The 13575-nt window shown below is 40.2% G+C and overlaps 1 protein-coding gene across 9 annotated transcripts in view; it reads right to left on the reverse strand.

The window, feature by feature from the left end:
- mllt10 (MLLT10 histone lysine methyltransferase DOT1L cofactor) overlaps window positions 1–12302 on the reverse strand; it is a 35067-nt gene extending 22765 nt beyond the window's left edge. For all 9 annotated transcript variants that reach the window (XM_058060028.2, XM_058060027.2, XM_058060025.2 and 6 more), the window contains exons 1-6: window positions 11928–12302; window positions 5800–5879; window positions 3139–3193; window positions 1184–1293; window positions 1014–1117; window positions 772–865 (exon numbers count right to left, since the gene is read on the reverse strand). In XM_058060028.2, coding sequence (XP_057916011.2) covers window positions 772–865; window positions 1014–1117; window positions 1184–1293; window positions 3139–3193; window positions 5800–5879; window positions 11928–12090 — 606 coding nt within the window. In that variant the 5' untranslated portion in view covers window positions 12091–12302. The remainder of the gene's footprint in view (window positions 1–771; window positions 866–1013; window positions 1118–1183; window positions 1294–3138; window positions 3194–5799; window positions 5880–11927) is intronic.
- Between the last annotated feature and the right edge of the window lie 1273 nt (window positions 12303–13575).

Consider the following 13575-nt stretch of genomic DNA (forward strand, 5'->3'; position numbering starts at 1 on the left):
TTTCTGACCTGAGTGGGAAAAAGATGCAATCGTGGGTTGTGGTTGGGGAGGAGAAAAAAATGGACAGGATGAGAGAAGAGGCTTCTTTGAGATGGAACAGTGTTACATTAAAATGAATGAATGTGAAGATTGAAAGGCAACAATGGAAGTCTTTCACAAAATAAAAAAAGTGGAGGAGGAGAACATGTGTATTCTGGGCTTTATGCCATCTTGCTTGTGAAAACAAAACCTGATAACTAACTCCAAAGGATGCAAACCCCCACATAGCAACATACAAGTAATTAGGAATGTCTGATAATATCACTGACCTTTCATTTTGGTATCGTTTTTTTTTTTGCGTGCGATTGATTACACAATTAATTATTTCCAAGCTTTGCCTTCAAATTAAAAATATGCAATAATTGTAAGGCGTCTTCTAACCTTTGAGGGAGAAGTTGCTGCCAGTTTCGGTATCTGTAATTAAAGCTATTACATTAAATATCAGGATATCATTAAAAAGTTAATATCGAGCATCTCTACAAATAATCATATCCATTAAGACTGTTGTAACACACAAATAATACGCAACAACAGCAAAGTAGAAGTCAAACTAGCCTGTCTATAACAACAAATCCAAGCAAGTGAGCAACAACACCACACTAAAAAAAGTGCAATAAAAATGTGCCATTTGTGATGATGACTCGCTTATATTTACAAATCCCCTCACATTCACATGGATTTTTGCCAGAGCTGTGTTTGTGGACTATGTGGCAAACAGAAGTGGCCACTTACCAATTTGCTGTGGTGGTATTTGCAGTAACCACAATACTTCACGTTGTCGGCATCCGACCCTTGCTCCTCGCACAGCAACCCTGCAAACTGGGCACTGTGGCACAGAATAATGTACTTTTAACCTCAAATAAAAATGGTTTAAAAAAAAAAAGGGAGGGAATGGGAGGGCATAACCAATCTGTGAAACGATGTAGCAATCTCCTTTGACCGGGTGAGGTTAATGTGATGTGAGCAAGTCTCACCATGTGACATGGAAGGCCTGCCTGCAGCCGTGTTTGTTGCAGGTCATGCATGCACCAGTGGCCGCTTTACTCTCTCTGCCCTGATCCTCACAGATGTAGCATGTCTGTAAAACAAACACAAACGATAAAGGAGACAATCGTAACGGTGCTTTCAACGTGTGGTCGGTTACCTTGTTGTAGCGATCATGGGGGACACTCTGAAGCACAATGGGCTCCATGGTTGACACGTTTGCAAACTCCACTTCGGGTATGTAAAGCGCACACACCACATGAGCCCAGCCTGGAACAACAGAAGGCGAGGCAAAAAAAAAAAAATCAACATGTTCATTATGTCACAAGCAGACCAGGTTGTAGTATCTGTTGACTGACTTGCACATAACAAACTCGTGCTTACAACTACATTCCCTTCCATGGTCGGTTAGAGTTAATTTGCAACACTCGAAAGTGGGAAATTTTGCATGGGCTGAACAAATGAACCTTGACAGATCACTCATACTGTACCGTCGCCACACGCACGCAAAATATCTGAAGTTATTTCTATCAGATAGCATCCGACGCAGGTGTGGAATACAATGAAAAGCTTTTCATTCATCAGTGAAGGGAAGCACAACCCGCAAGCAAACTTATCTAAATTTGTAAGTACCCGAGCAGACCTTGAATTACCTAGAAATTCTATCTCAGCGACGGTTTTCCATTATTATTAAATAGCACAGCTAGACTAACAAAGAATGCCAGGGAACCGAATGCTTCATGTTTAAATTCACACTGCTGCAATTAATTTAAAGGGCTCTTTATTGTGCCACTCACACACACACACACACACACACACACACACACACACACACACACACACACACACAGCAGCTGCCTGTCAGTGAAGACAAACTGACAGCAGAATTGATGACAAATTGAGGAGGAGCAGAAGAAGGTGAGCGGGAGGTCAGATGGAGGTGGGAGCCTCCTGCCATGCAGGAGGTGTCTGTCTTTTCCCCCCGCAGAGGAAACAAAAACAGGCTTAAACTTACAGTTGAACCCGTGACCTGCCTTTGACCCAGCGGGCAGGACAGGGGGAGCAGGGCAAGAGGGCGGGACAGGGAAGAAGGCAGCGGGTGTGAAATGGGGCATGTTGTTGTTTTGAAGTCCCTCCAAGAATCTGGAAGAGGCCTATAAAACAGGACTATAAAAGCGGCACGGCTTTGCTCCTCCGGCGAACAATTCATCACAACGGAAGCCCCTTTTTAGACAAATGTGATGGGAGCAAGTCCAATGTGTTTGGATGGTGAACTTTTGTCAATGCATTTTGTGTTGTGGTTCAAATTCAAGGGACATTGAGGAGAAGCACGGCCAGGTAAACTAAAGAATACCAACAAACAATGTGTCCATTAGTGCTGTATGCAGATTTAACACATTAATATTAATTCATAAGACAAATTTGGCTTGCTATATTTTAGCTGCAAAACATAATGATTATAAATTGATGCAGCAAACTTTATTTGTATCATTTCTGAAGACTGTCATTAACCCGCTCTGTGTGAAAAGCGCCTTGATGGAGCATTTGTTACGCATCGGCGCTATGTAAATGCAGTTGAACAACGCTGAACATGTCGCACGCAGTCCAGCAAGCTGAGGAAGGGGAACTGACAGGACAAGATAATGAAAATGTAGGGGGAAAAAAAAAAGAGGGCGAGAGGAAAAGGACAATATAGAGAGAGGGGTCGTGGGAAGGGTAAAATTAAGGAGAAAGTAGTAAAACGGTGTGTGTTAGTGTTGTCATGATGCCTCCCTGCAGGCCTGGACACAATCCCACAGCTGTGCCTCTCTCTAACTGATTCAACACACACACACACACACGCACAGAATATTTACAGTCTCCACCAAGCTGACCTCCCGGTGAACCCAGCAAGGAGACTCCTCACAGGCAACGCACTATACCCAACTTGGCCCACCCCCTCATAAACATACACACACTCATAAAAGACATAGTGGAGAGAAGTACAGAGAAGGTAGCACACACACACACACACACACATCACACTCACACCCCTTTAACTTGCTGCCGACACGCAATTAGCGACACAAGGGGGGCTGTGAGCGCGTATGTGTGCATTCACGTGACGCGCCGTACCTCCATTGTCCGTCCTCTTCAGGGCGCCATCTTTGTGGGGACATAGCTCACATCTCTGCGGGTTAAAGGAGAAAACACCCGGTAAGACGTGACAAACGTGTTTTTTTTTTCTTTCTGATTTTATCGCGACAACGTGTGGGATGAAAATGTGTGGCTTCAGCATGTGTGACACAAAGGCATGTCAAGTGTAATGTATCGTTCTGGCCTGTATGGGCAGATTGACTTCTTCCCCCCACCCCCCCCCCCCCACCCCCCCCCCCCCCACCCCCGACGATGATTTCTTTCTTTCTCTCTTCCCAACAATATTTTTCTGTTCCGTGTCAAAGTTCACACCTTGCCGATAAAAAAAGAAAAAGTTGGGCCCCGTGGTCTTAGTCCACATTCCCATCAAGAAATAAATCACTCTTAACTGCTTTCCAAATATCTTAATGGCTGAATCGTTTGGCTTGGAGCTATACACACACACACACACACACACACACACTGTAGCCACTATCTACAGAAAGTTGCAATTCTCATACTCATTCTTCATACTTGTATGCCTTATACCAGGGGTCTCAAACACGCGGCACTAGTTTGAGGCCCCCGCCTTGATATGAAAGTTTAATGTTAGTGCGGCCCGCGCAAGTTTGATATGGATGCTGTATGGTATCATGTACCCAGAAAAAATTATTACGTTTGATTAATGTTCATGTTAAATGGTTAAATAACTGTTAATAGTTATCCTCCCTATCCGTGTGGAAGTGGGAAGTTTTTGGCTATTTAAGTTTAAAGGAAATAACTTGAAGGCTACCGTTTAGGTCGCTAGCTCTCTAGTTTGCGAGTTAGCATGTGTCTCAAGACCCTGCAGTTGTGCAATATGTTGTAAATAAAAAAAAAAAGTATAAATGTGACTATAGTCGTGTTTTGTCATGTCTACAGGGCTCTAATAATGCTTTGTTCATTTTAATCTGAAAAAAATAATTTGTCTACCCGCCAACTATATGTGGTTTCTTAAGTTTTTATTATTTGTTATTATTATTTGTTATTATTATTTATATTTTATTATTATTATTATATTTATTACTGATTGATTGATTTTCTTTATTCTTGATTTGTTTATTTATTTTTCATCTTATTTTGTGCAGAAAAATAAAGATTAAGATATTTGAGAACAGTGGAATGTTTTATCAGAGCTTTTATTGTAGAAAATCGGAACCAAAACACTGAAAAAGTTTGTATATTTTTCTGTTTTTAATAAATGCGTTTTTTTTTTTTGGAAAACCTGATGCGGCCCAGCCTTGCCCAGACCCTAGCTCCAGTGGCCCCCAGGTAAATTGAGTTTGAGACCCCTGCCAGTATATATAGACTCCATGAGATTAAGAGCGAGGAGTAATGAAACAGAAATGTCACAATAAAGTTCATTAGTTCATTAGAAACAATAAAAGCTGTCGTCAAGTTTAACAACTTTAGCTGGTATTGCCAGCCTATTGAAACTTTAGTCATCAGTGTTTCCCATAGATTTATGTGTGTCCACAAATAGATCTGGTACACATTATATATAATACAGTATAGTAGTTAGCGATATGCATCCTAGCATTCTATTTTCGGCAGAGGTTTTTCTGTTTGGGGACGTATTCATGGTTAGAGGTGGGGGTAAGCACACTCAAGACGTCTTGTTCATGTCTAACTGCACACACCGCGCCCCCACCCACACCACCACCCCCACCCTCCCCGACCCCTTCCATTGGTCATCCAATCAGCAATGTCAGAATGTCAGAATGCGGTTTGGGATGCATTCGCAGACTTGCGGTGAGACAGTCGGATATGGCAAACATTTTTACTCCACTTTGGTGTTAAAAATAAATACATTTTCTTTCAGAGGATATTTTATATAAGATTGTTTGCATTTGGTCAAGTTTGGCTTTGACTTTTGTCTAAAATTAGCTTGTGGAAAAAATATCAGCATATATATGATATATCGATATTCAACCTAAGTTTTGTTCCACATCACCCAGCTATAGAATGCATTATTTTGAATGGTATTGTTGTACCATAGAAATGCTGTGCTTAGACAAAATGCATTATGGGAAAATATTAATAGTTATATTTTTAACTCATATTGTAATTGTATATCAAATTTTCTAGTATAATAAAATACATAGTATAAATTATATAATATTTCCCTTTTCAGTGTTAAGTTGCTGTGTGATGAGTTTAGTGTTCTTTGTAAGAGATGACTCAGTGAGTCACACTGTTATACTCAGTAATGACCTCCTGTGATCCCCGCCCCCCCGCCACCGTTTCCTCACTGACTTGCAAGCAGCACACTATTAAATGATTAGTAGTAGAATAGAACTTGTCCATCCAAAAAAAAAGAGTAGCAGCAAATATACCGGGAATTACAGTATTTGTTTTGCTTTATATGTTATATCAAATTATGCAAATCTGGAAATGACCATCCCACAACACACACACAACCCACCACCATAAATAGACTGTGCTCCTGTGGGAAACGCTGGCCCTACCGAACAGATAAGATACACATGATTTTGCCATGACCGGTACTCAAAAAAGCCAAGAGGCGTAGTATGTGGTTTTCAATCACTGAATGTCAGTCCTAGTCGAGTTATTCCAGTAATTTATGCATAAATGACCAACTACGTGGAATGCAAGACTCACCACACGGGCCGCCCGCTCCTGAGATTCACATTTTCTGCAGAACCATGGACCAGTGGGCACCTGCACGATGCCATAGCATGCTGTAGAGAGTGGAGGACAAAGCAGATTCAGCAAGTGGAACTTCACACAAGCAGCGACTTTTCCCATACTGTATATCACTACTAAAAGTTGATAATGGTATCATTTAATATAATGACGATATAATGGGCATTTTCTCCATAAGAAACAATGGGAAGAGGTATTTTTTGTTGATAAATGTATATTACTCCTGCTGCAAAACCAGGTAACTAATTAATGATTTATCAAACAAACATGCACTTTGTATCCTCATTTCAGTCCTAACGAAAAGGACTTCAAAGTTGGACTACAGATGGGAGGCAACATAAATAGCCAAACTCTACACATTGTTAGATTATCTCTGATCTGACCAGAGCCCATAATCCAAATCCAAAACAGCTATAATCCAGACTTCTGAGAACCAAAGTGCATAAAGGTCCTTGAGTTCAGAGAAAGAACTGTGGTGACGCCACGCATGCAAACATAAAGGTATTTATAATACAGAAAATTTTACGTTTTATGGCTCCACACAACCACAAAGCTCACATGGTCAATATAGCTTGAATTATTTACAGTTTCGCCTTTGGATTGTAAATACAGTAAACCCTTGTTTATTGCGCTTAATTGGTTCCAGACGACAATGTGACGTTAGATTTCTTATTTAAATATTATTTTCATACTTAGGACAGAAAAACTGTTGAAAAACAGCATGACTTATTAATTAATATACAGTCGTCCCTTGTTTATAGCGGTTAATTGGTTCCAAACCAGAATATTTTCGTAGATTGCAAATATATACCCGTTTATGACTTTCTAAATACAATTTTCAACATTGTTAGAGCCCTGTAGACATGGAATAACACCCCTAGAGTCACCTTGGCACTACTATTATTCATTGTTTACAGCACATTGCAACTCTGGTGCTGCAGTGACTTGAGATGGCTGCTAGCTTGCGAGCTAACCATTCATATATTTTCTCTTATCGCCGCTTATCCTCACTAAGGTCGCGTTTATACCTGTGGATAACTTGAGGTGGCCATTTTTAGAATGTGTGTGTGTGTGTGGGGGGGGGGGGTACACAGAGAAAATCCATGCACGGGGAGAACATGCAAACTCAACACAGAAAGGTCCAAATTGACATTCGAACCAACATGCTAACCACTCGATCACCGTCCAACCAAACGAACTAACCACTAAGCCTCAAATTTCATTAATTCATTCATTTTCTACCGCTTATCCTCACGAGGGGGTGCTGGAGCCTAACCCAACTGTCTTCGGGCGAGAGGCGGGGTACACCCTGGACTGGTCGCCAGCCAGCCAATCACAGGGCACATATAGACAACCATTCACACTCACATGGACAATTTGGAGTCGGCAATTAACCTAGCATGTTTTTTTTTTGCAAACTCCACACAGAGATGGCCGAGGGTGGAATTGAACCCGGGTCTCCTAGCTGTGAGGTCTGCTAGCTAACCACTCGACCGCCGTGTAGCCCAGCCTCAAATTTATTTATTCTAAACTTGAGAAGTCAAAACTAAACCACTTCCACACAGAATGGGAGGAAGACTTCATATATATGTAATGTATATATTTTGTCATTACTGCCGTCTAGTGACCGGAATACCACCAAAGCACTTGTATTTCAAAATGTTTTGGCTAATAATAGATAGCAAAATTATTACTAATTATTTATTTAATTAACTCCTGAGAGCGAGAAAGTGACACAGGTTGAAAGTATTTTGGTTTAAATAAGCATACTGTCAAGAGAGAAAAATAAACTCCAACACAAAAAAGAACAACAGCATAACGTGAGAAGGCAAGTGCACGGAAGATCCTTTCAGTTTTGCTTTTCCCGACGTACAACGTGATATATTTCTCAGCTATGTCACCCCAGTCTCCTCCCCAGCAAGAGAACTAGCAGCCACTTGTGCTTTGGTACACGGAGTGAAAAATAAACCCCAAACGCTCCATGCAGAATGTTATGCTGACAGCATTAGTCCATTATGTGCAATTTCCTCGTTTCGGCACAGCTAACAATGTTTACATTCATACTCATTATAAGCGGGCCCTTGGCAGCGGGTGGTTCGTTTAATTGCTGCCATGAACTGTAAAATGTTTGTTCTCGCACGGTGACTCAAAGTTGTTTGCTTAAAAATTGTACTCCATTAATGTCGCCTGGCACCTTGCGGGGGCCACACGACCAAAAACATTCCTCTCTGCCATTACATGCTGATAGTTAAATGATAGTTTTTATACAATTAAAGCATGGGAATGCATCAATGTGGCAACAACACCCTCAGGCTTGTCTTAAGCGGCCGTCTCGTTTACACTGACGGAGATACGATGCCATTAACTCTTGTATTTGGCTAATTAGCGGCACATTCTATTACACCTTTCTGTTTCTGTATGGGTTTAGACCAGGGGTCTCAAACTTGCGGCCCCCACTAGTTTGAGGCCCCCACCTTGATACCAAAGTTTAATGTTGAAATGACAGCTTAAAGCTGTGTGCACACCGGACACAATTAACATGATTTTGCCCCGCCCATACTGTTACACTACCCCGTTACTCCGCCCTGTTTTGCTTTGGATTAGCAATGAAGCTAAAGGCTTATGACGCTGGGTACAACGTATAACGAATAAAACGGAAAATACACGTCAAGATAAAGCATCTCATCAAACATGTTGTTAAAGTTACGACGCTGCTCCCAGATGGAACTGGGTACAATGCTAACTTGCTAATTGGGTAAAATTATTAAGTTTCATTAATGTTCATGTTAAAGGTTAAATAACTGTTAATGCTGTATATTTGAATCTGAAAAAAATTATTTCTCTACCAACTGTATGTGGCTTCTTACGTTTTTCTTATTTGCTGTTTTATTATTATTTTTCTTATTTATTACTGATTGATTTATTGTCTTTATTCTTAATTTGTTTATTTTTTTAATCTTATTTTGTGTATAAAAAAATAAAAATTATCAAATATTTTGGTGTGGAAAACCGGAACCAAAGTACTGAAAAAGTTGAAAAGAAAAAAATTGAAGAGAGTTTTTTTATTGATTTTATTCCAGTTTTTAATAAATGCGTTTTGTTTTTTGAAAACCTGATGCGGCCCGGCTTCACCCAGAACTTAGCTCCGGTGGCCCCCAGGTAAATTGAGTTTGAGACCCCTGGTTTAGACAAAGCAAGATGCAATGGGGTATACACATTATATTAATATTGAATAGTGTCTTTATTTTGAAGCAGATAGAACAGAACTAGGCATGTTTTGGGCACTGATTGAAGGTTTGTATGTCAAAATATTACAAGATGTAATTTTGTAAAATTAATTAACTAATTAACCCATCACCATTTGAAACTATGACTGAAATATGCCAATTTTTACCCTATTTTATTAACAAAAACATAAATGACAAAACATGACCATACATTGTTGTATTGAGAGCTCCACATTAAACAATATTAATACAAGCAGAGCATTTGACTGATTTACACTTTAACCATGTTAATCCACATGATTTTTTGTATTGTATCTCCTGCATTAACAGCTATTGAGTGCACTTGAACGCATCATCACATGAACGGCACCTGGCCAGCACGGAGTGCACAGTGGGTGCCCAGTTGGGTACCGATTTCGACACCAAGAAAGGAGTTAATTATGTAAGTGTTCGTTTGTGTGTGTTCTATGAACCGAGCGACTGCATTATAGTCATTCTACGACTAAGCTACGCTGCAAGGGTTTGTGACTCCCATTATGCGTACACCTAGAGGACACACTGGGGCTAACACGCCAACAAAATACATAGACAAAAACCACAACTACAGTCATGGAAATGGATATTATGATAATAACAACATATCATAAGAGTTTAAGAGATGATATCTAGCAACTAGAAACTGAAGAAACAAAGGTGGTCAATAATTGATCCAACATGAAACTAACTTCTCCACGGTACACCACGGACGTGGCGGTGCTGCGTTTTCTTCTTCTTGCAAGTGGCGGGAGTTGCATGGCAACCAGCTTTGAGGCACAATACCGCACCTACCGAGTGTGGCCCAGAGCTACGAACGTTATATGACAACCGCATCGGCCCAATCTTGATCTCATGGTGGTAGCGGATTTAATCCAATCTTCAAAATACAACATGAGGGAAATCAGCATTTTGTGTCCATTCATTATGTTGTTTTGATAAATGTTGATCAACTACCTTGACGTTATTCTGTCAATAGCCATGTTTACATGGACCCAAATATTCCAATTCCATTCAGAAAGAATGTAACCTTTGTATACACCTCATTCCGAAAGAAAAGTGCCAATCCGAATGAATATATAATCGGATTCACAGGGGTGGAATATTCCTTTCCCCAATCTGATTGAGGTATCTTGTAAGCGGAAAGTTGTCAGACTGCGTTCTTCTTCGTGGTGTTTTTCTTCTTCTGTTGTTTATTGGCGGTTGGCAAGTAGCTTTCGTGTTTTACCGCCATCTGCGGAACAGAATCTAAACCCTTCTATACGCCATTCACAAGTCCAGTTTTATTAAAAAAGAAAATACATATCTATATAAAACATGTGCTGAGCTTAATTATAAAATATTAGCAAGATTGAACTTTATCTTTTCCTGTTCCCGGGTGCGTTCTTTCAGCGAATGCTGAGATATGACGTAACACTGCTGTGGAAAGTTTGTTTTTGATTCAAACTAAATTTCAAAACTGGACGAACAAAAAACCGGCAATATGGAGTTATTACAACAAGTGAAAGAAAAACTGGAGGAAGTCAGTATCACATGATGTTGGTGTTTACGCTTTACTGCGCATGCCCCATTGACTATTCTGGTTGATTATAGCGGCGCATGGAAACACGCGATTGGAATATTCCTTTCCATGTATACCATTGCTTTCGGAAAGGTCATTCGGAAAAAGAAAAACTCCTCATGTAAACGTGGTTATTGTTCAGGCGAAAGTTACAGTATTTTGTAGTAACACATAAACATCACAATCCACGTAACCCGGAAGAGTTTGCAGCGGTGGAATGTGCAGATTACACATTTCCCAGCATGCTTTGCTATAGTTTAAATGATCCCTTTTGATTGTATTATGCCTCTAAGTTGTTATTTTGTATAGACAGGGTGTAATAGTTAAAGTGCTGCCATTTTCATTAATCTGCCACCTATTAAGAATGCTTATGAATACCGGAGAAATAACTTAATTACGCAGATCGTTGTAAGCACTCAGTGCTTTAGTGTCAGGTTGAAACTGACATACAGAGAGAGGCCAGAAGAGTCAATTTATTGGTCGACTAATGGTTTACACAATGAACAATTAAACGTGTGCATTCAAAGGTTTACAGGTCAAATTGGGTTACATTGTAGTTAGGTTAATGGTAAAATTACACCTATAAGATGAATATCCAATCCTATCTTTAGCAGTGTATATGCTTGACATGCTATACAGTATGTTGCATGTGACTGAAACGTAATAACAACAAAAGTACACTTCCTTGGTTAATAATAGCTGATTCAGCAGTTATTTTTTTTAAATTGCAGCAATGCTTGGCAGCTGTATTGTTAAAGGTCCACGAAAGCCATCTGTTAAGAAGAAGCTTTTTTTGACATTTTGACATGTAGTTCCCAGCCTCCCACATGGCTCTCTGTTGCATTTGTAAACACAAGCCATCATCTAGCTTCCATGAGTCAGCACAGGCTGTTTCAAAGCAGTCTGACAACTTGATCGATGTTATATAGCTATTTAGTCAACACCCACATACACGGTGATGTTATTGTTTTGGTTTTGGCAGTGAACGCCGCTTTCGCTGCCTCCACTAACAACATTGTGACAGCGTCTCATTCTTATGTCACAGCGTCAAGCTAACATTTTGCACTAAAATGTCTCAAATATGTGTTAAAAGCATATAATGTGACAAAATTGAACACGATTAAAGCAATCGGGCTGTTTGACACTCAAACATGGCATTGGGAGATACGGTCCATAACCTTGCGCCAGGCTAGCGACCTAGCTAGCGAAGCTAACTATTAGCTGCTAGCCTTAGCAAGGGAGCTACAAGCCTACTACCGTACCTTGGTGAACAGCGACGTTGCAGCCGTGTCCATCGCAGTAAACCAGCGGGTTCTCTGCCCAGCCTCTCTCGTCTGAGCAAACACAACAGCCTCCAATCATCTCCTTCATGTTACTCGTCGACAACTCGTCGGCCGCCAACAAACAACGCTCGCCGGAGACCATCTACGAAGAAATAGGACATGTGGAGGAATACATGAAGACGAGTCAAATCCTTCGCTTAACGTGTCCCTCTGTCCTCCGCTTCTTCGTTATAAGTCCAATTTTTTCGGAAAGCCATGTTTTAAACGTCCCTTCTAGACGCTATTTTTTTTTAACCAAAACATCCACTTCACGACGCAATGTTGAGGTAATGGAGGAAGGGGGGTGGGGGGAATCCGAGAAGAAGCGGAAGTGCGTCATGACGCAAGACGCTTTGCTGTGCGTGCCTCCTGACCGGAAGTAAACGATAGCTAACGTGCATGTGCTTTACAACGAGATTAGTGTTTACACTCTAATTCCACTTTTTCTCGGCGGACTGCGAAATTATGAATTATCTAAAAGTATATGTAAGAGTTTATAAAAGTATATTCAAGAGATTCACTACACAGTTAAATATTTCAGGAAATTAATAGTATTACAGTTATAATACTAGTATTAAAGTATATATAGTTTACAGCTAATAACGAAATCAAATTTGACAAATTGTCAAGCAGAAAATAAACTGCAAATCCTTTCTGAGCCTGTGATTGGTTGCTTAGTCTGAATTGCACAATATTTTAAATTCTCATTAATTCAAATAATACTGCATGGGTATAAAAACAAAGTCTGTTTATGACAAATTACCATAAAACAGAAAAAATGCTGAGGTTTCCTAAAAAAAAAATTAAATAAAACATAAGTACATTTCATTGTGTAAAAGTATTGTAAGGGCATTTTTTTATTTACTTGAATGTTAAATTACTTTCTTTTGAGCTTTTAATTAGAGCAAATATTTGCTGCATTCTTACATCATCATGGCATTTCATTATGGAGTAAGAAGGCTAAAAGAATGGGCACGGTAACAAAAACAAGCCAAGTGGAATGTAAGCATGCCTTTCATTTTGTTTACTAATAAGAATAAATACATTTTATAATTAAAAAAAAAAAGAATGCCAGACTTGAAAGTATGCTGCTTTGTTTTGACAGCATCCCCATGCTGTTGCCAAGGATGCTTCAGAACACACACACACACACACACACACACACACATACACACATACGATTCCAAGCACTCAGCTGCTGCTGCTTGCATCACCGATTCCTGGGAGCGAGCTTCTGCTCTCCGTTTCCAGAGAAACGTAATGACTTGCCAATAATGCACAAGAGCACACGAGCGTCCTCCGTGTAATATGGTGAGCGAGAGGTCCCTGGGAGTGCCTGGCCATTGTTTGCTTTAATTTCAAATTGCTCAAATGCTCCAGTCGACACTGGGCACTCCACTAAAAGGGGTGTGGGGGGATGGGGAGCTATAGGGAAAAGGAGGAGAAAAAAAAGTGAATTGTGTGTGGCAGGGGAAAACCTATTAGAGGCTGGGAGAACAAAGGGAGGCATAGGAGGGGGCAGTGGTTGTGGTTGGGGCCCATATAGCTACTCAAACACGGAAAATTGCAAATGATTTTTCGTACAACT

Source organism: Doryrhamphus excisus, linkage group LG5 (assembly GCF_037039965.1).
Source record: "Doryrhamphus excisus strain RoL-2023G ecotype Guam linkage group LG5, RoL_Dexc_Guam_v1.1, whole genome shotgun sequence".
Classification (NCBI taxonomy): domain Eukaryota; kingdom Metazoa; phylum Chordata; class Actinopteri; order Syngnathiformes; family Syngnathidae; genus Doryrhamphus; species Doryrhamphus excisus.